The following is a 27879-nucleotide window of genomic DNA, read 5'->3' on the forward strand; positions in this document are numbered from 1 at the left end:
GTGATAATGGTGGCCAGACCACTTCTTCTTGAGACCTGAGAAGAGCATGTTGAGTTTGGGTGGTCCTTGATTCCAGGCTAGGTCATTCTTGGGGGAACTGCCAGAATGTGCACCTGCTAGGTAGTACCATGGAAAGGCTCATCTTAAGTGCATTCATTGCAACTCGAGACCTTAAGGAAAAAAAAAAAAAGAAAAAAAAAGATGGAGCTAAAGTTCAGAGAATGTATCATGGGCAAGAAAATATGTAGCATACAATATTACAACCCGACAGGAAGTTCAGAAGTAAACCTAAGTATGCTTGGATACAGATTGAATTTAACTGTCCTGTAATGGTACCAGGGGACCGAGGCACATTGGTTACCTGTGATGACAGCGGTGCCTCCGCAGAGAACCCCCAACCCCACCCGGCCGGGCCAGGGGTGCGCTGCCGGCGGCTGCGGCGTTTGTGCAGCGCCCTGAAGGTCACTCCGCAAGGGCGGCGGCTGTCGCATGTGCAAGTCGTGTCCCTTCCGCCACAGGGGACGGGCAAGGCCCGCTGCCACCCTGCCCGCCCCTCCCGCCTGGTGCTGCCAGGGCGCAGGCGGCGGAGCGCGGCGCCGGGCCGGGAGCGCTGTCGGCGCTCGTTATTCCGCAGCCGCATTACACGTGAGCCCGGCGGAGTGTGGCGGGCCCGGCGGAGCGGGACGGGCGGCCACGCGAGGCGCCGGGAAGAGGAGAGGGACGGTGCTCCGCAGCGCCCGGCCGAGCGGCTCTGCTGCGGGAGCAGGGACCGCAGGGAGCGGGCGGGGCGGGAATACCGGGAACGGGCGGGCACGTGCGCGGACCGGCGCGCGCACAGGTGTGCGGGTGCGCGCACACGCGCCCGCAGCTACAGCCGGGCAAGGGACGCCCGCCCCCGCGGTAGCACGCACGCACCTGCCCGGCCCAGCGGGTCGGAGCTCCGGGGAGCGGCGGGCGGCCCGCGCCCACCCTTCCCCCCGGCGCCGGTGCCGCAGCCCCCCGCCCCCCCCGCGCCGCTCCCGCCGCCGGCGCGCCCCCACCGCGCCCCGCCCGCCCCGGGCCCCGCCCGCGGAACGCTCGGCGGACCCGCATTGGCGGCGGAGCGGGCAGGGCGGAGCCCGCGGCGTATATGAAGGGGCGCTGCGCGAGGAGCGCGGCTGCTCCGTGCCCCGTACCCTCCGCCGCTCTCCCCTTGCGGTTCCCGCGTCCCCCCGGCCGCCTCCCCCGCTCTGCCCCGTTGGGCCGGCGCCGCCGGGGCGGGCGCACCCATCCGCACCTTCCGGAGCCGCTCCGCCTGCTGAGGGCTGTAGATCTCTGCACGCCGCTCGCCCACCCCGCTGCTCGTTATGGCCCGCGGGAAGGCCAAGGACGGTGATGGCAACTGGAAGAAATTCATCTGGAACTCGGAGAAGAAGGAGCTGCTGGGCCGCACCGGGGGCAGCTGGTGTGAGTGCGGGGCCGGGGGGCGGCGTTGCGGCGGGCGCTGCAGCACGGCCCCGGCGCTCCGCCTCCGCCGGCTGCGGCGGGGCTGCGGCCGGGGCGGGGGGGGCTGGCAGCGGGGCGTCCCCCGGGGTGGGGGAGGCAGGGACGGGGTCCCCCTGCCCTCTCCCCTCGGTGTCCGCCGGGACCCCCGGGGGCGGCGAGCGCCGTCCCCCGAGTGCGGCTCCAGGTGGGTCCGGGGGTGAGGCGGGGTCGGGCCGACCTTGTCGAGGGCACCTCGTCCTTGGGTCTCCTTCCTTTCCCCATGGCTGGCCCGGCCCAGGAGCATCGCCGTCGGGGGGCCCTGACCTCCCAGCTCTCACCTGCCCTAGACCTTACAGAGGCTTTTTCTTTTTCCTGTTTTCTCTGGATAAATGAAACTAAGCGAGTTTTACTCCGCTGAGAAGGAGCAATTGACTTTTAATATCTCCGCAAGAAGGAAATGGCTCTATGTGCATTCCTTATAAATGTTTGTCCTGTATTCATTGCATTTAGCTTAAAGAGGCTTTTAATTTCTTTACGCTAATAGCAGCCTTCCAGTTGCTGCCAACCACAGCCGGTGTTGCCACCCTTGCGATGTTGAATTCAGCTCCTGTTGTAATGGATCGGCTCGGAGATGCCACGTCCAGAGCCGGCAGCTCTGGCAGGTGGACTAGAGCAGGATTCTGCCGTATCTTTACGTGAGCAGAATGGGGTTGTGGGTGCGCATGGAGAGGTATTTTCTGCTTCTGAGGCACCAGGCAACTGCGCAGCGCTTTAAAGGCGGAGGCCGAACCAGGTCCTTTCCCAGAGTGTCCGTACCTATCTGCCTAGGACTGATTTCCATTTGCTGAGTTGATCTGCAGGCTGACGATTAGATTCTTCTGTTCTAAGCATACCTGTTGCAAGAACCTTTTTCCTTCAACCCCGTGGTGCTCGATTTCTAGACCTACTGTGTATTTTCTGAGACCTTGGAGTGGTTTTGACCTTTAAGGTGTCTTTGGCGTTTAGAGCATCCTGGCTGGCAACCTGATTAAATAAGCTACCTCCCAGCGTTTGCCTTTTGATGTTACAAAACTCAAAGGCATTACGCTGCAGACAACAGCATTAGTGTTTGGTTTGTTACAACAGCACCTCCTATGACCGTGCTCTGGAAAAAATTTCCACACGTCCCTGACGTCACGGCCATTTGCTTTACGCTGCCTGGATACCAAAGAGTGCTTTAACTCCTGGAGCCCCACGTTACTGCACCCAGCTCTGCCCTCCAGCCCTGGCTACCTCTGGTGCACGCGAGGAAGACAAGAGGATGGGATGCCTTTCTGATAGTGTCCCTCAGCATCTGTTTCTCTGGGTGGCCCTCCTGTTTGCCTGTCTTTCACAGACTTAGAACAACCAGATGCCAGCTTTCATTGTGAGCCTTCTCTAATGATGTAGGTTTGGTTTTTTTGATGGAGCTGGGGAGTGAGGAGGAATACTTCCACCCACTACTTACTCCCTTTCTCTGGTGTCTCATCACTTCAAGTCCTTCAGATAAACTACATCTGTTTTGTTTGCGATTAGATGAGGACAGTCTGAGATATCAAGTAGGCTCACTCTCAAATTGTCTTTGGCTTCTGCCTGTCCCTGCAGCCTGATGAGCAATACAGTTGCTTGGCATGGGCTGGCCTACCCTTGTAGGTGGCCTGGTGGTGTGTAGTACAGCATGTTACCCTGCAGTTAATTTGTTCAGATAATCCTTGTAAACTGGTAACCGATACCCAGAGCTGGGCTGCAGCTCCGTTCTTCCCAGTCCCTCCTCAAGATGGTTCTAGACGATGCTCCTTTTAGACTGAAACTACATTTAGTCTTTCATTGTTATGTAATTCACTAATTAGTATGAGCCGCGCAAGAGTGTCTTTGTAGGTACACAAGCCTGGTAAATGTGCAGAATTTTGACACCTTAAGCGAAGTTTCCTACATTTGAGATGGAGTACTGAAGTTAATTTGGCCTGAACTCTTTACCCATTGTGTTTTTGTTGGACGTGATGGCCTGAACTACTAGACAGATCAGGCTTTACAATGACTTGTAAATGTGAATGAAACCCTTACTGGTACGGCTCCTGGAAATAGCTTTGAGCCCAGAGCTATGTGGAATGAGTATCTTTCAAGCACACCCATGCTTGCTGTGGTGCACTTAGATCACTGACCCTGGCAAGTGCAGGGGCCTATGGTGGTGGTGCTGGGTCAGGGATCCTTGAAGGTGTGGGGGAACATGGTTTAGTCTTTATGTTTTATAAGCCCAAACCCTGATTCACAGATTCATTCAGGGGCTCATGTTTCCCCACCACCAAACTACTGGAGTGCCTTACATTTCATGTCTGCATCAAGGCACAATCTCACTGTTAAATAGATGTCTTTGCAACATCTGAATTTTGTGTGCCGGGCACCTCCTTGCAAGTGGCAAAGCAACCTTGTACTGTCCTGAAACATGACTGCCATGAGGGCTTGATTTGATTCCTCTTTATTTGTTTTCTCTTGCAGTTAAGATCCTCCTCTTCTATGTCATCTTCTATGGTTGCCTGGCAGGTATATTCATCGGGACCATCCAAGTGATGTTGCTCACTGTCAGTGAATTTGAGCCCAAATACCAGGATCGAGTGGCACCTCCAGGTAACTAAATAGGAGGCCCATGTTTGACTTCGTGCAAGCTGTTCTGGGAAGGCGGGGTTGGTTACTCACCTCAAGAAGGAGGATGAAATAAGCGTGTTGTTGCTGCAACACATATTTGTAGGGGGTGGGTATGTTCTCAGCCTTCTGTGTTAACAGTACTGGGGCTTGAAGAAAATCATGCTAGAATTAAAGGTTGCATCACGGGAAAACCATCTCCTCTCTGAGAGGAACTTGAACCTGCTTTGGTTTTCCCTTCCCCTAAGCTGAAGAGATGGGGTGAGGCTAAAAGGCTTCACTTTTGGAAACAGGCTGTATGAGGAAGCTGAGTTTGGTTTTTCTTTCTTCAGAACCACTCTGTTCACATGGGTAAGTGAAGGGATAAAGATAAAATGTTGGCTCTGTCAGTGGAAGCAGCGTACCAGTACCAGTTCTGGGAGTGCTCATGGAATTGTTTTATCCAACACCACAGTACCCTGTGCTCTAGAAATGCTGTGGCACTCACTAGTGGGAATTGCAGCCGATTGGCGTGGGAGGTGAAGGGAGGGTTGGGTGGGTCTGGTAGCTGCTGATGTGTGACCTGTCCTCACAGACATAGAAATCTCTGCTCAAATGATGCCTGAGCAGTGCCTGTGGCCAGCTGGCCTTGGCTGGGGCAGCAGGAGCACATGGCCCTTGCCGCAGGTGCGCGCTCCGCCTGCCCGGGCTGCGCTATCCGAGTCCCGCCGCAGCCGGCGGCTGGAGCGCAGGGGGAGCTGCGCCACTGCTGCCTTCCCACATTGCCAATGACCTTGAGGCTGCCTGGCACTGGGCATCCTAACGATCCGTCTCCAGTTGCTCTGTGAAACAGTTCAGAAGCTTTTAATAACGGTGGTATTTAAGTGACAATTGTGACACTGATGGCTTGTAGCTACACAAGTTGGCCCTGATGCTGAGCTGTCTTGCAGCCCCACTGCCTGTAGTGCTGTGCTGTGAATCCCTGCCCTAAACACAGGGAGTGTCACTGTCACCAAATGGTGCTGCAGCTCAGCTAAGTCATCTTTTCCAGATCACTGAGTTTCTACCAACATGCTTTAACACAGAACAGAGGCTGGAACTCCTGTGTTAGTGTGTTATACTTCATGTGCCACCACCATGGCCGGGGCAAATGCTGACTTAAGAACTGAAAGCAGCTCTTTTAATCTCTGCAGTGGGCCCTGACATTTGCAGCAAAGACTGTCAGTGATACTGCCCAGAGCCATTGGCTGCGTCTGAAAAGCCAGCATGGCTAATGCTGGGGTAATTGTTACTCAGTAATGTGTTTTTCCCCTTCATGAAATAATTAGCAAAGGCACCCATGGATCTGAGGTCTCACCCAGATAGCCCTGCTGTTCAGATGTCACATAATTACCTGTTCTAGGTAAACTGATTGCTTTCTATGAAACAGCAGTTTAGGATTCCAATTTCAAAGCAACTCTGGTAAAATTTTTGTGGAAGACTTCAGCCTACAGAGGATTTTTATAAATATCTTAATTGCGTACTGCACCAGTTATTCTTGGCCTTTTTTTTTTTTTTTGACGAAGAAAAGGAATTTAATTTCAAGACACTCTTTTGGTGTGTACTGCAGAAATCAAAATGGAGGAACAATGACAAGTTTGTCAGGAATCTTTTGTAATGGGTATTGAAATCAAGGGGAACAAAATCCACCTCCTTGAATGCGTGGGACAGTGGGGAACCAGTAAACAAGGGGTTTGAACCAAGCTGCAATGACATATGCATAAAACTTCAAAGAAATAATTAGTAAATAGAACAGGAACCTTTGCAGAGCATCACTTGACAGCACTTCCTACAGATGTGGACAAGCAGGTGTAGGGCATGGCGGAGGCTGGCACTTGGTATCCAGTACATTCCTTGTCCTGTAGCACAGCAGCGGCGAAACTGCGAGTCCAAAACCGCCCTTTAATGCAGGCTTTCAGAGACACTGACTGGTAGTGAGTGGCTGCACTGCTGTTTGGGGAGTCAGCAATCCCTGTGTTCTCTGGCTGTGCAGGATTCTCCCCAGTGCTGCAAGCACAGCTGCTGTTCTGTCAAGGAACACGTGTGGTGAGCACCAAACTTGAACTTTCTGTGGTCTGAGACACCTACAGATGATGAGCTATAAAAAGTAGGATGTTGTGCAAATCTAATTGCTGGTTCTTGTGGGAAAACTTGTGAGCCATGTAAATGTACTGGCAGCTTGATAAAGCCCTGGATTTTCTAGGGAGCCAGAAAAGCTGGTTTTATTCTTGTTACAGTGTTCTGTCCTTCTTGGGCAAGTCACTGTTGTTGTCAGCTCAAAATGCTTTGAGAAAGGGAAAACTAACTTGGCTTCAGGATTTGCAAGAGAAAATGCTGTAGAGGCTGCTATAATATCATTCTTGTTCTGAAATACAACAGATTTCATAACAGCAGCAGAACCTACAACAGGGTGTTGTATTGAGTTATTGACATGGGTATAACATTGAAAGCCATAAAATGCTATTTTTGTAGCCAAGTGTCATTAATATGGTAATTGGTTTCTGCATTGAACGCAACAGGAATGTTATACAGGGCTTCAGGGCAAGCTGAGTGTTGTACCTTTCCATTACACTATTTTTTTCCTTTCTTTTGTCTTGCGGTGGGTGAAGGGACAGTGCAGTTCACCTGCCCATCAGCCCTGCCATTGCGACAGCCCCAGCTCCCGGTTTCACTTGTGCTGCAGGCTCGGACTCTGCTTTGAACACAGAGGACTTACCCTGCGACTAGTGAAGGATGAGGATATTGCCTCTTGGGAAGCATCCCTAAAAAATAATGCTTCATTCTCCCCCTCCCCACCCCAATAAAATTGGGCTGTGTATCCTGCCATCTTGTGGTGTGCATCCCGTGGAACAGCATTCCCTCACAGGCGGGCTGAGGGGACAGAGCTCACTGCAGCCTGGCGCAGAGCTTTGGAAGTGGTGGCTGGAAGGAAGAATCCCTGCTCCAGCCAGGGGGTTTCAGGTGTTCCTGCTTTGCTCTGCTGGGCAGTGAGTGCATCATAGAAAGGCTGCTTTGGTGTGTGTTCCCCACTTGTCTGATTTAGCTTGGACAGCAGCAGCCAGGTGGCAGGGAGACTTCAAAGGAGAGTGTGCTGCCTCCGGGGAGGTTGCAGCTCTTTGCTTCTCTCATCTCAGCAGCACCTGTGCTTGGGAAAATCTCAGTCTCCAGGATGTTGCAGCCAAGCAGGTTTTGCTATGTTTGCAGAGAACTCACACCTGTTTTTTGCACTTTGGGGATGAGGTTGACTGCAAGCTTGGAAGGACATTGTGTGATATGGTGCCTTTTAAAATCTATCCTCACATAGTGAGCTGGGAGAGGGTGTAGTGATCACTCAGTTTGTTGTCTGTGTCATCTTTGGAGTTTTCATACCCATTTGGAACAAAGATTACATGGTACTTGGAAATGAGCACGGTGTAATGGAGCAAGAGTGGTTACTATGGCCTTATACAATTGTTCCTAATAATAAGCCTGACTTCCCACTTAGTTTCTTCCTCTTTACCCTCAGGATACTTCTCCTGAAGTCTTGCTACTGCAGCTTAGAATGATAAAATCTATGTGGAAAACTGCTTTTAAATGAATTTGAATAAATAGGATTTTAATCTGCAGTGGTATTTTGGAACTGTAGCTGAAGAAAAGAACCCAAATGACTTTGCGTGGGTTTTTTTTGGTGTTTGATGTCCTTGTATAGTCACAGCCAACAAAAGGTGGTGTCCATTACCAACTCAAGGCGTTGCTCATCATTTACATGGACAGTGTCAGCCAAGTGAAGATGAGTCTCATATCCTAACAAGGCACTCTGAAGTGCCAGTTGTGGCAATTTTCTAGTTTGTCATTATTTTAGCATTGAGTTACTTCATTCTTTCGTGTGGAAAGAACAGCATAACATGTGACACCATGGTGCATCTCTGTTGTAATAGCTTGAGATGCAGAGCTGTGTCATACAGATTATAGTCGGAGGATAGGGAGAGGGTTCTGGCTCTGAAAGCACCTGTGGGTTTGTTTCTTTTCCCCCATAGGACTTGCTCATGAATGGCTTCCTCCCGTGCATGCAGCCCCTAAAAGCTTCATTTATGCCAGCAGCCACACACTTCCTTGGGTGTAGCAATACGTGCCAGGGAGTACTGCAAGGGCTCAAGTTTTAAGTGCTTTTTCTCGTCCTGCTTGCTTAAGTTGCCAGGTGGGGGTGAGAGAATGTTCCAGAAATGTTAGTGTTCTGCAGAGGTTACCTTCTGCCATTGTACAAACATGCTTGGTTTTCCACACAAGATTGCTTAAGGTTTCGGTGATAGTGCTGCTCTGCTAAGGCCACTGCAGCTTTTGGTTTGGCTATGGGATGTACAGAAGGAAATGATACATCAGAGCTTAGGGCTTTGCATCCAGTCAGTTGCAGGCATGTGAGAATGGAGGTTATGGTAGAAGCCAGTAACACAGTTTTTAGTTAGGATAAAGGTATTTTTCATTACAAGTCTTTAATATTCATAAAGATTGTCTTTCTTACTTTGTAAGTGGGAAGATTGATCTCCACTTTGCTCCTATACTAAACAAAGCGACGACTCGTGTGCCAAAGTCTGGTCTAGTCTGGTTCATCCATCCACCTGGAAATGCTCCCAGTCAGGGAGAAAACTTGGGCCACAGGCTACCTGGCAGGAACAGTGGTTCCTTTGTGCTGGCTGCTGGACGTACTGCCAGGGCTTCATGGCAGTTGTGTGGAGATGTACAAGACAGGGATGCTTTGGTATGGCAGTCTGTTCTCCAGCCAAGTCACTTATCTGATGGGCAGAGGGTTGGCTTTGGACTTCATCTATCAGTGGCCAGGGTCTCTTAAAGAGAGAGCAGGGATCTTCTACTGGGTGACTTTTATAAACCACAGGGATTATTGCTGACCTTCACATCACCTTTGCCAGGCCCGTGTGGGTGCCCTATGTGTTACGTTGGCCAAGACAAGAAACAGATGGGGACATCCTGAGCAAAACTGACAACTTCACTTGCTGGACTGGAACTTAACAAGCCTGGCCATGTTTCCTTGATTTTTTTTTTTTCTTTTTTTGTATTTACACACTTGAATATGTATGTGAATATGGATGTCACCTGTAACTTGAACTCTGGAAAAGGCAGACCCAGGAGAGGACCTAAGGCCTGGCCTGCCTCTGCTGCAATTCCAGACAGCCACTTCAGGTGACTGAGTCTGTTCTTCCCAGCTGAGTGGTAACGTGAGAAGGGCTTGGCAGGATGGGTTTGAAGTCCCTTACTAAAATGGCAACTGGCATATTTTTTCTATATATAAACTGTGAAGCAAGAAGATGAGTAATTGCTCAAAAAAGGGTTGAAAGCCACCGACTTTGGAGGGTAGGATGTCATTCTGCTAGAGGAATAGAGAATTGCTGCTAAACTTGTAAACTCATCCTGGTCTGTTTGTAGCAGAGGGAATTTTGAGCAGTTAAAAGCTGCTTCAGGAATTAAACTTGAAACACTGGAGCTCCTTGCTGGACTTCTCTTTGGTGACCAGGAGCTGTGTTTAGGGGAACAAAGGTAATCTTTGTCCTAGGTTACAAATTCCAAGTTAGTGGGTAGTGGCAGGGGGGTGGGGGGAGTGGTCAGTTGGTCTGTGGAGGGACTGAGCAGAAGCACTCAAGTGGCTTTGGAAAAACTGCTGGAGTCACAAGCTCTTGTGGGTTGGGGCCAGCTGCCTAAGCTGCCTGAGTTTTACACCAGAGGAGCTTCTTGGCAACAGGCCTGTTCTGAAAGGTGTCAAAGCAAATGCTGCTCCCTTGCTCATTTTCTTTATCCTGCTAAAATGAAGAGGACAAACTGAACTGAAGTCAGGCTCTTAATAATTACAGTTGCTGCCACAAAAGCAGTATGAACTTGGTTCCTATTACTTGAATTAAAGTGTTAGCCATGCATTAATACTTTCAATTAAAATGTGATCTAAACATTGCATAGGAGCAACTATTTCCAAGTTCCACAATGAAGAGAAAAGGAAGACTGTGCTTTTCATTATCTGTAGGAATTTCTTGTTTGTAGTCTCTTCTCCATGCATCATTATTATAGTTTAAATCTGAGCTGGTTTGCACAGCCCAGAATCTGGAGAGTCTTTTAAACAATTCTTCTATTTGGTGGCATTTCCTACTCACCTTCTTGGTGATGAGCTGCTGATAAAATCATCTTCTGAGCTGTCTTACAGTCAGAAATACCCAATTAGGCAGTGAAAAGAGAGGAGGCAGTGCTCAGGCAGCTGAATTTACTAAGGGAGAAAATGTCTCCTGCCCTGCATCCCACAGGGGAGACACACAAAGGCCACATGGATTCCAGCTGGCAGAGCGTGACCAGACTTGGGAAACCTCTTGTCTTTGTTGCAGGAGCTCACGAGTGTAGAGCTGTGCTGTATCCTAAACACAGAGTTTGCAGACACTGAAGGCAGCCTGTTAGGGATACTTATATTCTTTGTGGTTGGTCTCACACACCACTTCCCTTCTGTCCTCGAGGAGGGGGCAGAAGTGCACAGTGGACCTGTGGTTGGTGCTTTTTTTTTGAAGGAAGGCTAGACTTTGTAGCCTCACTTCTCCATTTTGTGATTTTTGTCTTTTTACCTGACATAAACACTGTGATTTAAGACTGTTGCTGGAAAGAGGGGTACCTCTCCTTCAGTGAGCTTAAGCTGCTTTGTCAAAGTTCTTAAGTCTGAAAAAAGAGAGATTATTATTAGGAGTTAAGTTCTTGTTATCACCTGGAGGCTGTGCAGCTTTGAGGTGTACTTAATGTTTTCTCCCTGATTTTGCTGTTCTTAGGACTGACTCAAGTTCCCCAGGTTCAAAAGACAGAAATTTCCTTTACTGCCTCTGATCCCAGAAGTTATGAACCCTATGTGAGGAACCTGGATAATTTCTTAAGGGACTATAGTGATGAGCAACAAACTGAAAACATCGTGTTTCAGGACTGTGGAGGTAAGTCTTGATTGTTTCCTAGAGCTGAGGACTGAATGATGGCTCTGTCAGGTCTACCAGAAGCTGAGGCTGAGCAGTGGTGGTCTTGGTTTTGAGCTGTTCCAGCAGCATGTGTGTTAACTGATTGCTCATGAATTTAATTTGGGCAGACCACACTGGGCCATACTTAGCAGCTTATTGGAGGGTTGGGAATCCCCATGTTTTGCTTGGAGAACTCACTCTTCATCTGACTCTGAAGATGGCACTGACCTTGTTCTCTCTGAGAGCCACAGGGGTTTTACTGATGACTTTGCTAAAGCTAGTGTTGGTCCTCTTTGTGCCATGCAGTCAGACATCTGGGAGGTGTTTACCCTTAATAGGTTATTTGTAATCATGTGAATGAGGCTCTCACCTCATAATACATCTGTATCAAATCTGAGGGAAACCCCCCTGTACAAGCTGCCCAGAAATAAATGGTCTCTGAGCCAGATGATTCTGGAAGAAATCTGTTATAAAACAAAGCTCCATAAAACTTGCTGGTCTGGGAGCAGCCCAGTGTTGGGGGGTGGCTGGGTGTCGGTCTGTGGAGCGCCTCAACTGCCCTGGTGAGGGAAATCCCACCTGCCCAGGGAGGTGTAAGGGACACACACAAGATCCCAATGCATGTGGTTGTTTTCCTTCCCCTGCTGTGACAGACACACCTACTGAATACAAAGAGAGAGGACCATATAATGATGCCCAGGGCCAGAAGAAAGTCTGCAAATTCAAACGTGAATGGCTGGACAACTGTTCTGGACTAAATGATCCCACCTATGGCTACAAGGATGGCAAACCATGCATCCTTGTCAAGCTCAACAGAATCATCGGCTTCAAACCTCAGGCAAGTATCTTTCTTCCCTTCTAAGCAGATGCTACTGATCAGGAGGAAGGGTTGGCTGCAGATTTGCTGTGCCGGCTTTTTGGTCTCTGGAAAGAGATACCCTTGCTGCAGAGGATAAACTGTGATACAATTTGACTAATTTGCTTCAAAAATGCTTTTACTTGGAAAGCAGTGAAAGGTGTGCACTGCAAGTTGGTAACAAGTAGCACTGAACCTCGCAGTGCAACCTCCTGGTTATTTATCTGGTAACTTCTGAGCCTGCTATTGGAGTTGCCATAAAGGGGCATTTTCTTCAAATGATAAATTCCAATTTAAATTCCTGTATGCTTCCAAGGCACCATCCCAGACCAACACTGTCTAGTAACATTAGTATATTTTGTCATGCCCTGACCCACTCAATTCTTTTCCTCAGGCAGTGCAGTCTTGTCTGCCTTGCCATAACTGCTTAATTTATGAAATGCTAATATTAAATACCAGAGTGAAACACAGGCTCGAAAGAGTAAACTGCATTTGAAAGTTAGGCACAGCTGCAAGAAAGGTGAGGAGGTCTTTAGTTTATTTATTGTAGTTTTCCAGAGGCTTTAGGATATCTCTCCTAACTGGTTGCTCTGCCCTTCACCCAAAGGGAAGTCTGCAGTAATGCTGAAGGGTGTTAATCTGGGTATTCATGGCTTTTCCTTCTGTGTTTTTTTTTTTTTTCCCAGTGCATTAAAATGCTAAAAATTTCTTTTAAGAATTCAGTGGCAAAACGTGCTGTTGAATAAGGTGGTGTGCAAAACCTGCCACTCTGTCTTTTGGATGGAGAACAGTGCAAATGGCGTTCTAGGCCACCTTCACTCCCATCTGTCAGGGCACTTGAGGATGGGAATTGGTGCCGTCTAACGAGTCCTGAAGAATGTTTTCCTTCAAAGAGAGCTTGTCCTGTGCTACACAAATGGACAAACTTTTGGTTTATCTGATTTGTGGTGGAAACATTTTAGCAGAATGTACTGTGGTGGCTGAAGGGTGACATGAGATGTGCATGTTTGATGAGTGGGAAAGAGAAGGATTTGGTGTGTTCCTCTCTTTTTTTGCAGTGGAGCTCTGGAGACCTCCAAGACTGCATTAGACAGCAGGGTCTGGTCACGGAATGACTTTGCAGATTTCATTTAGAAACAACGCATCTAAGGCAGAATTTATTTGTGGTTCCACACTCCAGCAGAGACCCCATAGTTCTTGCATTGGGAAAAATGTTTGTAAAGCAGTGTTGTCAAACAATACTGCTGCACTTTAAAAGACCAAAGACCAGCTGGGTCAGTGGTTGGTCTATGAGAGTTGGCACTCGCACCTTTCTCTGATATACCCGGAGCTTTTGTCCTTCCTTGTTGGTGGTGAAGTTCAGCAGTGTCAGGGTGAGACTGCCACACTTTGTTCTTTCCTGTGCATTTCCAGTCCTGATTACACTCACCTGGCAGGCAGGTGGCAAATCCTGCACCAGTGCAATCCTGCCACTGCCTGAGCTTGCAAAAACAAGCCCCGCTAGCTATAGACACTGCCATGAAACACCTTCCCCAGGGGCACCATGGAACTAAACCCAGCCTGACCTGCTTGTATCCACAGCAGGTGAAGCTGTAAGAACAGCTAGCAGTTCTGCTTGGGTCAAGTTCCCCTGCTTCCAGTTATGCTACACTACTTGTCTGTCCCAAGAACCACTGAGAGCTGTTGCCTCAGAACTGTGCTCATTAGAGATTCCAGTTAACGGTGTGTGCTCAGTACTGTTGATCCTTGTTGCTGCAAAGGTGCTCCAGTTTGCAGAGGAGTGTCCACTGTGTAATATCCCCTTGTTCTGGATTTCTTCTAGGCTCCAGCCAATGAAAGCCTCCCTCCTGAGATTATGGCAAAATACAACCCAAATCTCATCCCTGTCCACTGTGTTGCCAAGGTGAGTTGGAAATGTGACAGAGCAGAGTTGGGAAGCTGCAGGGGATGACTAAGCCTTTGTCCAAGTGTAGTTATCTTCTTGCCAGCCATTCCATAGACTAATGGAGTGGTTCTTACTTGGGATAACAGTAGTTTCTCAAAGCCCTGTCCTGCTGATGGATGAGTTAGTGCTACCTCCACAGAGTGGGGTAAAAGCAGGGCAAGATAGTTAAAGGTATCTTCAAAAGGAGCCATTTGGCTTCCAAGTGCTGTGCTGGAGCAAAAAAATAAGGCCTCCATGGAAGATATTTCATACTTGGCATGTGCAAAGCAGCTGAGAAACAGCAAGTTTCTGTAGCCAAGGCCTGTGCAATTGTACCATAGGATGCCCTGGTGGTTTCTAACTGTGTCAGTGGCTGAGGCTTTAAATTAGGCGAAGCCCTTTTCCTGGCTGATGTGCGCTGACATGTCCTGTAGACTGCTGGTGGCTCTTGCCACAGTGGGAACCAGCACTGACCAAATGGGAGGTCACAGTCTCGCTGACAATCAGCTGCTGACACAGCTGAGGGCTGCCAAAGTGTGGGTGGTTGTCATTGCTTGTGCCTCCTCTTCCCCCTGCAGCGAGAGGAAGATGCAGACAAGATCGGCACGGTGGAGTACTTTGGGATGGGTGGCTACCCCGGCTTCGGGCTGCAGTACTACCCCTACTACGGGAAGCTGCTGCAGCCGCGCTACCTGCAGCCGCTGGTGGCCGTGCAGTTCACCAACCTGACCTACGACGTGGAGGTGCGCGTGGAGTGCAGGGCCTACGGGCAGAACATCGTCTACAGCGACAAGGACCGCTTCCAGGGACGCTTTGATATTAAATTTGACATAAAAAGCAGCTGATCGTAAGCACAACTCTCTTCTTCCCCCCTCCTCCTTCTCCTAGCCATTTAAAAAGGTTAAAAAAAAAAAAGAACAAAAAAGAAAACCTACTAGTCTTGAACAAACTGTCATACGTATGGGACCTACACGTAATCTATATGCTTTACACTAGCTTTCTGCATTTACTAGGTTAGAATGTAAACAAAGTGTAGCAATAGCGACAAATATTTATTCTACTGTAAATGACAAAAGAAAACAAAATTGAGCCTTGGGACATGCCCATTTTTACTGTAAATTATGATTCCATAAATGACTTGTAGTAAGCAGTGTTTCTGGCCCCTAAGTATTGCTGCCTTGTGTATTTTATTTAGTGTACAGTACTATAGGTGCATACTCTGGTCATTTTTCAAGCCATGTATTGTATCTGTTTTCTACTTCTTGTGAGCAAAGACTTTTGCTGTCCAAGGTGTAAATACTCAATGGGACTAGAACTGGCATGAAACCTCATTATTTTGTTCCTTTTCAAAGAAAGGCCCACCTGTGAGATGATATTTAACAGCACTCCATAAGGCTTCTGGCTTTTTTGTGGTGTTAGGGTATTTTATTTGGAGGGGTGGCAGGGAAACTAACTTAAGTGAAGTCAAAGAGAATAGGTGATTGTGTACTGTGCTTTGTAGCGAATGCTGTCTCTCTCTCCACCTCTTCCCTTATCCTCCAGTATGTTGTGTGAGAGACTGGGTCAGGCTATCACTCTCCTCAGTGATAGGCATAACTCTGCTTTGTATATTTTCTTTTCTCTTTTTTTTTTTTTTTTTCCTGCTGAAGGCATCGCACACTGTGGTGCTAATGTCTTTATTGAATGTTTTAGCCATTTTCATGGTGGAAGAATTTTATATTTATGCAGTTGTACAATTTTATTTTTTCTGCAAGAAAGTGTAATGTATGAAATAAACCAAAGTCACATGTTTGAAAATAAATCTTTATTTTAAACTTTATAAAAGCAATGCAGTACCCCATAGAATGGTGTTAAATGTTGTCTAAAGTGCAAAACTCTATGTTCTAACATGTAATAATAGCCAGGAGTACAGTGCTCTTGTTGATCTTGTATTTCAGTCAGGTTGAAACATTGGACAAATAAATGAATGAACACACAGTTCTGTGTGCGTGTCTGTTGCAGTGGGTAAGGATGGAGCCTGTTAGTTGTCCAGAATCTTGAAGAAGTACTGCACCTATTTCAAACAGAAAATGGATCATTATCATTCCCAGACAGTCTCAGCACACGGGAGTTGAAATGACTGAAACATTTGAAACATTGCACTGTTACACATCAGTGCTGGGGTCTGTTCATTACTTGTCTTCCCTCCCCCTACCCTGTATGAGACGCTGCTGTGATCACCTGCCTGTGCTGGTAGGATCCCCACAAGTCTCTTCCCACTTACTGCACACTCTCCACATCTGGAGGCACAGGCTCTGTGTTCCAGATAAAACTGTCCATCCTCAGTGCAGGTTAAAGCTTCCAGCAGCCAGAAGGGAGGCTGCATCCCGAAGCCACAAGAGTTTCAGCCGTTTGCTCTGTGTTACTGCTGAGCCAGTGGCCAGGGCTGAGGACAGGCTCTGCCTGCTGGGGCTGCTCAGAGATGACAAAATGTGGCAGCTGGCTCCGTGCAGGAGTCAGGCTCACTTTGTGCTGCATGACGCAGATTACCAGGGAGAATGGCTCCATGTAAAGTGATGCAACAGGACTATCCTAGAGCAAGTGGCCTGATAAAGACTTCCTAAGTGGAACACACAATCCTGGAGAAGCAAGATGCTGAACTCTTTGCCATCTGCTAGAAGGAAAAGTGTGGCTACAGTACGCTGTGGTGGTTAGTGCACCCATTTAGCTGTTCCATGCTGTTCCCAAGGAGCAGGTGCCAGCAGAAATTGCACCTTCATCTCTTTCTTTTGCTGCTGTATGTTTAGAGCAATGATTTAAAAAGCCGTGATGAGAGCCCTAAAATACCTCCCTAGTGGAAACTCCACCTGCAAAAAACTGCAGGAAAGCTGAGCCATTTTGGCTCCCAGCAACTGACAGGTTCCTACTGCTACCGTTTTGGGTGGGCATGTTGTTGCATGGCTCAAAGTTTGGTAGGATCAACTGCCCCTACAATTCAGTTCCTGGGTGAACAGTTTGTGACAATTAAAAGCAAAAATCAAAATGACAACAAAAAGCTCCAAACCAGCCAACAAACAAAAAATATTTCCCAATTTTATTTGTATAAGACCCAACTCATGGTTAAGTACTTTACTGTCTTTTAATTCTCTACATGAGTGCAAAGTCTAAAGCATGGACTATTGATAGAGTCTGGCTTACTCCAGGGTTGGGACAACCACTGTGGAAAACTTAAAGGTGCTTGTGTTTGCTTCAGTGAGCAAATGTCTGAAAGGGCTCATGCAACATACTCTTAGGAATTGCATATGAAATTAGGCAATTCACCCTAACGTTTTACCCAACATCCCCACCCCACTCACTTTCTCGTCCCACATCAGTGAAAACAGAATGGCTGCTCAGATCACTAATTAACCAGGCAGGAAGGGCAGTACCTATCCTAGCTACATGCCCTGCAGCTGCCCACTGGAAAGTCCCACCTGCCTCCAGGCTTCAGGACAACTCTGCTACCAAAGGACCACACCCCCCACACCTCAAAAAGGCAGTAAGTGCACCTGGTCAGACACGTCCCCTTCCCCCATTAGAAATCCTACTGTAATTTGTCAGACCTACTAGTGATACAGCACTAGAAGACTGCAGTATGGTCAAAAAAAATTCCCAAAGTCCAAGGAGACCTCACCCCACTCCAAGCAGGTGTAGACTCATAGCTGTGGCACCAGTGCTTTGGATACACAACATTCTTGACAGCAAAACAACCTTTCACAAATGGCACTGACACAGCCTCATCTGGGCTGGGACTGGTCAACAGCCCTGGGGGCAGAAGGACTGCAGGCAGGGCAAGGGCCTCAAGGTGTGACATCTCACCAAATACATGGTTTAATCCAAATTAAACCATGCCTTCAAGATTCATTATTCCTTATTTTAGTCTGTGCTCTATCCACTCTCCTCAGGAAGGCATCACTTTCCTTACTGCCTAATAGGACATTTTAAATTGCCAGTCTGAACACGTTGTTCTTTCTGCCAGATTGACTCAGCATAGTTAAGTATAATTGTAGCCATTAAAGTGAATTTATCTCCCTTCTTGTTATATGGGACACCTGCATTTAATAAGAGAGACACACAAAAGCACCAGTAAAATAAAAAGCAGAGAGAGACGTACATATATTTAACAACACAAGCCTTTAAGGCTGTGTCTGCACAAACACTTGCACTAGCACACACCAGCTATCAATTTTACAGCTCTAAGCACTGGCACTTCTGGACTTCTGTTCCCACCTTGGCCAAGGGCAGGTCCAGCACAGGCCAGGCACAATCCTCGGCATGGGTGGGGAGCTGTGCCAAGAGCAAAGAAAATGGCCAAGTATAGTGGAATCTGCTTCTTCCTAGGTAATAACTCCGTGTCCATGCTCAGCCCAGGGTGCTGGTACAACTGCTGCCACCACAGGCCTGTTTCCCTGCCATGGAGCAGGTTTAATAGAGCTGAGTCAACTCCCCCCGACCCGGACTGCCTCAGCTGGAGCTGCATGGTCACCCCTGGGATTTAAGTACTGATCCATCCCTGCAGCACAGGTGACACAGGTGAGTGCTGGCCTTGCCCCATGCCTGCTCACTTGACACTAGCAACAAAAGGATTTGTGCTATTTTAGTCTCCAAAGGCCCCTTGATTTTGTGCAACCAGTTTTCTCAGGCTGGACTGCACATCCTCAGTTTACTTAAAACCTGTGCAAAACCTCTTCTTCCTCAATTAGCTTTTAGTGGATTGTTCAAGACCCACACAGACTGTATTGGTAAGGCTCAGACATCAGAACAAGCAACACTACATTTCATATACTGTGCAAAACCAGGTGCCTGTATGTTCTCTTTGAGTATAATTATCTTTATATGGGTCAGCTGCTACCCAGCTCCCAGTAAAACCAGTTAAGAGCTGGCTGACTTGTGGTATGCAGAAAGGGTCCTTCTAAGAACCTCACCCTTGGGAGCACAGCAGTGGATAAGAACTGGGTAAGAGCTGGATAAGAACCACCAGAACTTAGTCGCCCATCCCATGACCACAGGTATGGCATTATGAGAAGAATCAAGACTTCAGAAGAACCAAGATTTCAGCACTACCAAGAGATTTGGGATGCCCCCATCTTATGAGGCCCCAGCTGAAGACACCTTGAAGAACCCCCATTCTAAAGGCACCGGGTCCTTTTCCAAGGGGATCCAATGGGACGTGGTGATAACTTGCATCAAGCATCCAGATGGCGGTTAGATACTCCAAAATTACCCTGTATTTTAGGAAATATAGTTCTTCTCTTTCCCAAGGTCTGAGCATAGTCCAAACCACAGAAAGGAGAGCTGTGCCAGTACAAAACATCTGAACAAATCTCACATTTAACCAAGGGCAAGGTCAGCCTCTCTGAGCCAAGCACACCTCTACAGGATCCAAGGGTGACAGAGCACAAATCCACACCAGGAGCTTATCTGAAACCCACCAACACATTTCACAGATGCCACCTAAATGCCTTTCCAATGATGCTAACATTCAGGTGTGCTCACTGTTTCCCAGGTGTGAAACAGGATCTAATTTAACATCAATACTCCCCTTGCAGACCCCAGGAACCAGCTATCTGCTTTGCAGCATGCAGCTATGCCCTCTCTAGCTCCTGTTCAGGGACAAATAGCAATAATGCTCAGGAAGTAACAACGGGTGAATAACCATGACCTTCTGGCTCTGACCCCATAAACTGCTTCATGAGGAGGAGCTGAGAGCTGCTTCAGTTCCATGAAGTTCTGCTTCAGTCACACTCACTCCCAGCAGAACTCACGTTAATGAAGTTGGTGGCTCTCTCTGTGCACTTCCACGTGTTACCACAAAGTTTCAGGAGCTAATACAGCATGCAATAACAAAATCCACTCAAATGCCCTGGCTGAGCACAAGCAAGTATCATCTGAACAATGTGTGCCCTAAGAGCACGGAAAGGCCAGGCAAAATTATAGAGGGGGAAACAAATCAAGTGAGACAGCCAGTTTTCCAAAGGAGAGCAAAAGATCTTGGTATTAACAGAAGGCCCTGCACAGGCACAAAGTGTGCTGAAGATTCCAAGTGTAAGAATTACAGGCACTTACAATTTAACTCTCTTTCTGTCCAGAAAACAATGCAAAGAGCAGTGCTGATGAGAGGTGCCTGCTGAGCAGCTTTGAAGGTAGAGCTTTTGTCTACAGGCCAGATCCAGTGGGCTGTAGCAGCACTCCACACAGGCAGAACTGCAGCCTCAGAGAAATCCCAGCACTGAAACAGTACCTCAACTCTCACTCCCCTTGTTCCTCTGGGCTGGCAGTTTTTGCTAAGAGACCCTGTTAGTCTCCTTTCATGGCAGAAGCCAGGAGGCTGACAAGGTGACACACTATCAAGAAAAGGGCTGAGTTCACAGCTTCACTTCTCATCCATCACCAGAAAGGTGAAAGTAATTTTCAGTCCTTCCTCATCTCTGCAGAACCAAAACTGGCAGCTGGGAGATGGAAGCCTTTTCCATCCCTGTATCCATTTAGAGCCTGTCAGGAATCTTGGTGCCTTCCACACAGCCCTCTCCCCACAACCACCACAACACTCTACCTCCTTGGTCAGTGTAGGCAACCAGGCACATGATCCAGAGTCTTTGCTGACCCAAAGTTTCAGCATCAGTACACTTTCCCTAACATTAAGGTCTGATAAATTTTTACGTGTTAGCTCAGTTTCAGGTCCCAAGTAGGAAACAAAAAGCTTTTTTTGCCCATCAACTTGGTTTGTACATCTGCATGAGCTCACCAATGCTGTCAGGAAGTACACTTGCTAACACCTGACATCTATACCACACTTCAGCTACAGTTCACTCAGCTGATTCACATGACTAAATCATTAGATTAACACATGGAAACCCCCATGGACTCATACCATCCTTTCAGCCACAAGCACTCCAGAAAGAAGACTGGTTGTCAAAGAAGACAGTCTACTTATTTACTATATTGTATGTGTTCTGTGTATTTTCCCCCACAAATGTGAAGAGGATTTAGTTTGTTAAAAAAAAAAAAAAGGGCATGTTTATCAGTCCTGCCTCTCTCCCAAATATCACACAATGTAAGAAATAAAGCCAATCAGGCAGCCCAAGACAGAACAATTTGTACACATGTACTTCAACTATCCATAATGATTTCTTAAGTAGAGCTGGGATAAAAACCCCTATGCACCAAAAAAAACAACCTTGCAATAGAAGGTTTTATTACATAAACACTACAGTGTTTATTACACAAACACTACACTATGTTGTGTGCTGTCAACACTGTCACCTCAAAAATTGTGTATGGTTATGTTCAACTCTGAAAATACAGTGGAAGAGAAAAGCAAGGGAAGCTATTTGGAAATTGTAACAATAAAATAAAAGATTAGAAAAATGTGAATTCCAAACAGGATGGAAATGAGAGGACAAGACAGTAGTTCATTATACCACAATCACAAATACCAAGAAAGTGAGTTTTATGCTATTTGCTCTAAGAAAAATAAGTGAACTCCAAAACTACTTTAGAACAAAAATATGTTGTTTTTAAATCATGTGTAACTACTCTGCTGACTCAGCTCACTGACTTCTGAAGCATAAATACCTGGAGACTTAACAAGAAGGTCAGTTCATTGAATCTCTTCAGTCCCCATTATAAACCAACTGCTCTGTAGCTGGAACTGAATATATTAGTTCAGAACTCTCCCACCTGGAGTTCTACTTCTTATCTAGTAACATCTTTGGTCACCACCAGAACACATCAATGGTTTGATAAAGCCACTGCAATGAAATAAAGTGTAAGATCCCATCTCCCATCAGACGTGAGAAACTCCAACATGACAGCAGGTACTGCTTTCCTGAGGATCCCAAGCAGCTCATTGAGTGATCAAGATCACTGCCTCTGCACTTCACACTTACCTTGCTCCCTGCCTCACAGTCAGGAGTTGTGTGGTGGTCTTGTAGGATGCCCTTGAAGCAGCAAGCTAAGGTGAGACAAGCCACCATAAGTGCACCACAGGTGTCAGTGCAAACACATCCCAGGCTCTAGATAAAAACACTGGAAGGGGCCCTGCTGCTCGTAGATATCTGCAGTGTCTAAGTAAAGCCAGGCCTGCATGTGTTTGTACAAGCCAGAGGCATTGCCAATGCTGAGCAGTCTCTCTAGCCTGCTCACAAAGCACTGACAGTCATGGTCCTCATGAGCTACCAGGTTATGGCCAAGACAGGAGGAAGTGATCACACAGAGACAAGAACATGTCTTCCAACCACATCATAGATTCAAGTGAGGATGCAAGCAGCAAAGAAGCAAAAAAAGTAGAAGGCACCATCATTTAAAGTCCTTCCTGAACAACTGTGATGTTCAGCAGAATATTACTTGTGCAGGAGACCCAATAGGGTACACATGGCAAGAGTGCTAAAATTATGAAGATAAGACAGCAACAAAATATCCTGAAAGAAATTACCAATGGAAGGCACCATCAGCAGGGGCCTTGCATACACCACCACAAGCCCCCACCCCCTAGTTGGATTGTGCCTCAGTGTGCTGACAGGAAACGTACCATCCCACCGAACCAATGGCATAAATTCCCCAAGCACAGTGCTCAAAGTACCTTCTGAGAGATGTCACAGAACCTAGAAAGCTCCATTTCCCTGTGGAATGGGTCAGTATTAAAAGGCCAAGAGTTTGTTTCGAGTCTCATCAGCTTTCAGTGATTTCAACACTAGCACTGAGTGCTGAACCATGTAGTGCCATGGCAGGACACCTCAGAGATTTAGTTACTATTCAATGGCTGGACTAAGGCAGCTACCTGAGGAAGCCCACAGTTCCAGTTTGTGGCTGGATAGTCTTGGCACACTGTGTCTCCCCATCAGAACAGCAGTAACTGGCACCAATGTAGAAGGAAACTTGCCCACTTAGCAATTCTGAATACTCCAGAGAGAATTAACTTGTCTGGTATTATGCCTCTTGCTCAGAGACTTGCTGACATATGTCAGTGTATCTCAGGAATAGTTGTGGATGCATCATTCCTGCCTATGTGCCAGTGCATTAGGGGTTAAAGACAAAGAGGAAGAATGCAGCTCTTACTGAAACCAGAAGATGATGGGTAACTTCAAGGAGCCCTAGACAGCTAACATCCTTTCGGGTGACCACTGCCATCCTGTTTTGTGTTTGCACAGCTGCTAGCACAGGATCAACACAGTGTCTAAGCCCAGCGCTACGACAGCACAAAACCAGTAGTGGCATGAGACTATGCTTTGAATCACTAGCTATTATTAGTTACAAAAGAAGAAGTAGTTTCTAGAGCTTGACAAACTCTAGTGTCAATATATGCCATGGCATTTGCATCTATGACAGATAGGAAACCTTTTTCACAGTTTTCTATCCATATTAACATGTTTGGCTTTGAGTTTTTCCTCCCATGTTTCCCATGTATTTCAACACATGTATGAAAATAGCTGACTTAAATTCTCCTCTTAATTACTGTTGGTGGATGGTGGTCAGTGAAGGAAGCTGCAGTGAGATGGCAAGGGGTAAACCCTACACAGGAAGCACCAGCAGAGGCAATAATTTGTCTATCTCACCTCTGAGAGAGAGGTGGGAGGTGCAATGGCTGAGGTCAATAACAGAAAACAGCATAAAAATTTATGGGCATCTCAGAGCATATTTGTTATAGAACAAAAGTGTTTCTCTTAGCCCCCAAATAAGGTGCAGGGCCCCTTGCTCCAGAAATGAAGGATATTCTGAGCTTCTACGTGGCTGTACAACTACAGCATGCCCTTACTGCTCTTGCTGTATAAGCTGGTCCCCTGAGCTTTTCTGTCTTCTTTGCTGTAGTTTGCCCATGGTGCAGCTGAGTTGCAGCCCAACTGTTGCTCTGCTTCAGCTCAAGCAAAAGGAGAAACGGAAAAAGGACCTGGTCTTTTGGTTAAAAAATAAGAACATGCTGAGGGAAAGAAAGAAGGCAGTAGTCTCAAAGACACAAACTGGGCCTCAGATGAGTTATCAAGAAGTGTCACGCCTTCCCTCCACCTTGACCTCCCCTCCACAAAATTACTTTGCTCAGCGCAACACAAACATGTGCAAAAAGCCAAGCCCTGTTTATCACACAGATTACCTTCAGGATCAGGTGAAACTTAAAGAGCTTTGGCAGCTGCTCGGTTCACACTCATTAACTTCTCTCTGGCACTCACAGACCTGGCAGAACAAGGGGTAACTGGACCTCGGATTTTATCCAGAAGTGGAAGCACAAGAGGTAAACTATTTCACAACTCTGTTTAAACAAGTTCCTGGTTTAGGTTGCCTGTCTAGCCCACAAGTATAATAATTATACAACGTATGCTCAAAATGAGGCTGCACGTGACCTAATAATACAATAATCTTTAAAAGAGAAATCACTAACATCTCCAATATCCATCCATCTATTGATGTTATTTTTAATTTTTCATTTCCTTCAGATAGGCCTAGGCAAAAGGGTTACTTAATTCTCTGTACAAGTATATATAGAGCACCAGGAAACATCGTGAGACAGCATTCCAGTGCTGGCTAACATGTTCTGGTATGCAAAACCACCACCAAGTAAGATTAAGTTTTCTTACACTCCAGATTCTTTCCAACCTGTTCCCACAGCTGTTAGATAAAAGGTCTCAGAAAGTTTAAATGGAAAAGCACTTGAATCATAACAACCATTATCTGACAGACCTCTCTAGAATCATCTTGTACCAGGAGAGACTGAAATTTCCAACTGACAGACAAAAATAGCTACTGCTTGGATGAAAACTTGGGAGAAAAAAGTGCTAAAGTCAACCTCACTCAAACCACTCAATTTTTATTACATTTCACTGGAAACAGTGAAAAGCATTTTACCCTGGATTATGCAGCTCAGTGTGGGCCTCTAATAAAAGACCTCATTGCAAAATTGCTGTATGACTGAGTGAAACAATGGCTTCTTTATTAAAATATTTTAAAGACTCCTGGGGGAAATGCAGAGGGGCTGAAATGCCCTCAGTGAAAGGTTCATTGCCATGCTATGCACTTCTGCTGTGTAATGTTTTACAAGCTGGGCTGCTCTGTGAATGAGGGGAGTTAGTTCTCGGCTGGCAGAGGCAGCTTGCATAATACCAGACAAGTTAATCTGTAACAAGCAATGGAGGAGACCTTTGTTCCAAGTGTGATACACACAAATTCCACCGACGCTTCTGGGAGTTACTCATTGACATGCTTTATTAAATTGCTTGGACTATACCTCAATGCAACAAAAAGGACTAGTTTAACACAGCTACATCCTTCTGATGTCTTCCATCCTAAATTGTTGCACTTTAACCTCAGCCCACGGATCAGCTCATTAGTGGTACAGAAGCACTTTCAGGGTGGATGATAGTGAGCACCTTGCATCACACTCCCATGTCCAGACATTGGCAGTGGGCAGCCAAGGAGGCAACACACTCCAAGGGCAAGGTGGCAGCCAGCAGAGTGCTGCAGTAACAGGAAGTGGTTATGGAAACACGTGTTGTGTTTCCCCCTCCAAAGCAACTGCTCCCCTATCCACCCTGAACAGCTTCCTAAAATACCACCCTGCCCTCAGCCCCCCTGAAAAAATGGAAAGGGAAAGGAAAAATAAGACATGCTTCTCCTGGCATGATCTGGAATGCCAGACCAAGGACAGCTGGCCTCTAGCAGGTGGAATACACACTGCACCAAAAGCTTAAGAGCAGTACAGCTCTTAACACTCAGCAGAGCATTCAGCTTATACCAAGTCTCCAAGTCTGAGCAAAACTATCACAGTTTTGATTGTCCACAGCACCAGTCTGGACAAAACACTTCTGCTGAACTGGACCATGCAGTCACCACTCACTGTACAACATCACCTCACATCTCCCCAAGGCCGGATCCGGGTGGCTGAACTTCCAGAGCCAGAGCTGTGGGAGTCTCTGTCCAGCAGATCACTGTAGCTGATCTGTCCCTAGGTGATATTACTTGTATGCTTTAATGCCCCAGGAGCAGTAAGCCAGTCTCACTGGTGCAAGGCTGAGCAAAGGAACAAAGAGGCTTCAGCAGTTTGTTGTACAGTCAGCCAGTCTCCAGCCCTACACTTGAACACCACTGTACAGCTGAAATTCAAAGAAATTATAGGAAAAAAACAACCGTTCATGACAGCTCTCTCGGGAGACAGATGAAACCCACTCTTTGATAACAGCAAAGTCATCCCCCTTTGATAGGTTATTTTCATGTCTGTGAGTGCCACAAATAGCTCTGAGGCAAGGGAAAAGGCCAGCAAACGACACTCGAGCAGCTCCTCGCTCCTGCCCGCCTGGAGAGCTGCCCGTGACGCTGAAAACTGACACGGTGCGATGCCCAAGCAGGAGCCTGGCGCAGCCGGGGCCATGCGGCGGCACACGCAGTGCCAGCTGAGAGCGCCCGGGGGACACAGGATTGGGAAGGCAGCTGGCACATCCCCCACGCCCACGAAAAGGGGCTTGGGAGATCACCCCCCTCTGCAGTTCCACTCGCAGCCTAGCAGGCACACAAAGGCACGGGTAAGCACACACCCGCAGCAATTGTCACGACATTGTCCAAGGATTAGTCACCTAATAACAGCGTCGCCCTCGGCAACAGGGAAAAGGCTGTTTCACCCAGAACTCAATTTTATCCATCCCACAGCAAATCCTTTCTCATGCATGTCTCGCTGAGGGCAGCATCTTCTCCTGTGTCTAAGTACACAAACACAAACACATGTATGACTATTAAGGAATTGGTAATTATGCAAAGAAACTCCGTGAGACTGACTGATTGCCCCAACACCATGGCACAGGAACACAAAGTCAGCCTGGGTGGCTCAGCAGGCTGCACTGCAATGGAGAGACCTTTTAGATCACCCCAGATGTGTGCATTCTATATCCCCAGAGTGATTTTCTGCATTGCAAATGCCCTTATGGAAATGCGCACACACACAAAAAACCAAAACCAAAAAGAACTGCACAGTATGAGAACAAGTTACAGGCAGAGTGTCCCAAACCCCAGAAATTCTGGTTTTGTTATAACTGCAGTTCTGGGCTACCAGTTTTTTAATTACGTGGTTTCCTGCTTAATCTGAAACGTACTGAGCCACTTGAGACCCAGGGAACTGAGGTGTGTGTACAGCACCACCTCCTGTGGGAAATTTTACTCACTGTAGTTTCAGTGATGTGAATAAGGCCTTTATGATTGATTTTTAATTTGCCTTCACTTCTTTAAAGAGGGACACAAACTGTGAAGTCTGGTAGCCGCAATACGTGTATCACTACTTTGATTAAGAACTACTCCAGGAATGATCAACTTTAAGGAAACTTCTTTTGTCTAGAGAATGATGATTCATCAGATCCAACAGTTTGCAAGCTTCTATTTCATCAATATATTTATCAGAAACGTTCCTCAGGTCAAAGACGGTGAGTTGAGAAACAGAATCATCTTTCATCACATGCAGATGACACATCCCTAGTCTGTGAAACAGAGCAGCTCCTTGGCATATAAAATATGCATGTTCCAGTCCGGGCCCTACCTGACTCACAAGGAACATGAAAGCAGGTGAGTACTGTAATTACTTTCCCCAAATAGTACCTGCTTTATACAAAACAGAAAAAAAACCTGACGAGACGTAGAGCTGTACCTGCTTTGGATGTGGGAAACAAATGCAACTGCCTGCTCTGAATGAATGTCCAACACAACAATCAGCTGCTGGTTGAACCTTCAGTAATGAAACTGCATCATCTCATAAATACTCCACTGCTATCAGTCTCCCTTCTCTACTCTTCCTCCTTTCTTTCTTCTTCTCATTAAAATGAGAAACTGGTGACAAGGCTGAGAAAACAGACTGTTCTGAGCTATTTGTGTCTTCTCATTGTCACTTGTAAAAATACATTTTGTACTGATAAGAGGACACACAAGTCTATGAAGTGAATAAGTAAGTGCCTGACCTAGTAAGTCAAACAACTCATCCAAGAGATGAGGGCAATATTCACATTCCTGTA

General features: G+C 47.0%; 2 protein-coding genes across 3 annotated transcripts in view; one reads left to right on the forward strand and one right to left on the reverse strand.

Moving 5' to 3' along the window:
* Nucleotides 1-1125: 1125 nt before the first annotated feature.
* Nucleotides 1126-15862, forward strand: ATP1B1 (ATPase Na+/K+ transporting subunit beta 1). The gene is made up of 6 exons (XM_064721721.1): nucleotides 1126-1446; nucleotides 3979-4107; nucleotides 10929-11084; nucleotides 11759-11943; nucleotides 13784-13864; nucleotides 14464-15862. The coding sequence occupies exons 1-6, from the start codon at nucleotides 1347-1349 to the stop codon at nucleotides 14728-14730; spliced, it is 918 nt and encodes a 305-aa protein (XP_064577791.1). The 5' UTR covers nucleotides 1126-1346; the 3' UTR covers nucleotides 14731-15862.
* Nucleotides 15496-27879, reverse strand: part of NME7 (NME/NM23 family member 7) — an 88844-nt gene continuing 76460 nt past the window's right edge. For both annotated transcript variants that reach the window (XM_064721713.1, XM_064721704.1), the window contains exon 12: nucleotides 15496-15938. In XM_064721713.1, coding sequence (XP_064577783.1) covers nucleotides 15906-15938 — 33 coding nt within the window. In that variant the 3' untranslated portion in view covers nucleotides 15496-15905. The remainder of the gene's footprint in view (nucleotides 15939-27879) is intronic.

The sequence above is a fragment of the Zonotrichia leucophrys genome, chromosome 1 (assembly GCF_028769735.1).
Source record: "Zonotrichia leucophrys gambelii isolate GWCS_2022_RI chromosome 1, RI_Zleu_2.0, whole genome shotgun sequence".
Classification (NCBI taxonomy): Eukaryota; Metazoa; Chordata; class Aves; order Passeriformes; family Passerellidae; genus Zonotrichia; species Zonotrichia leucophrys.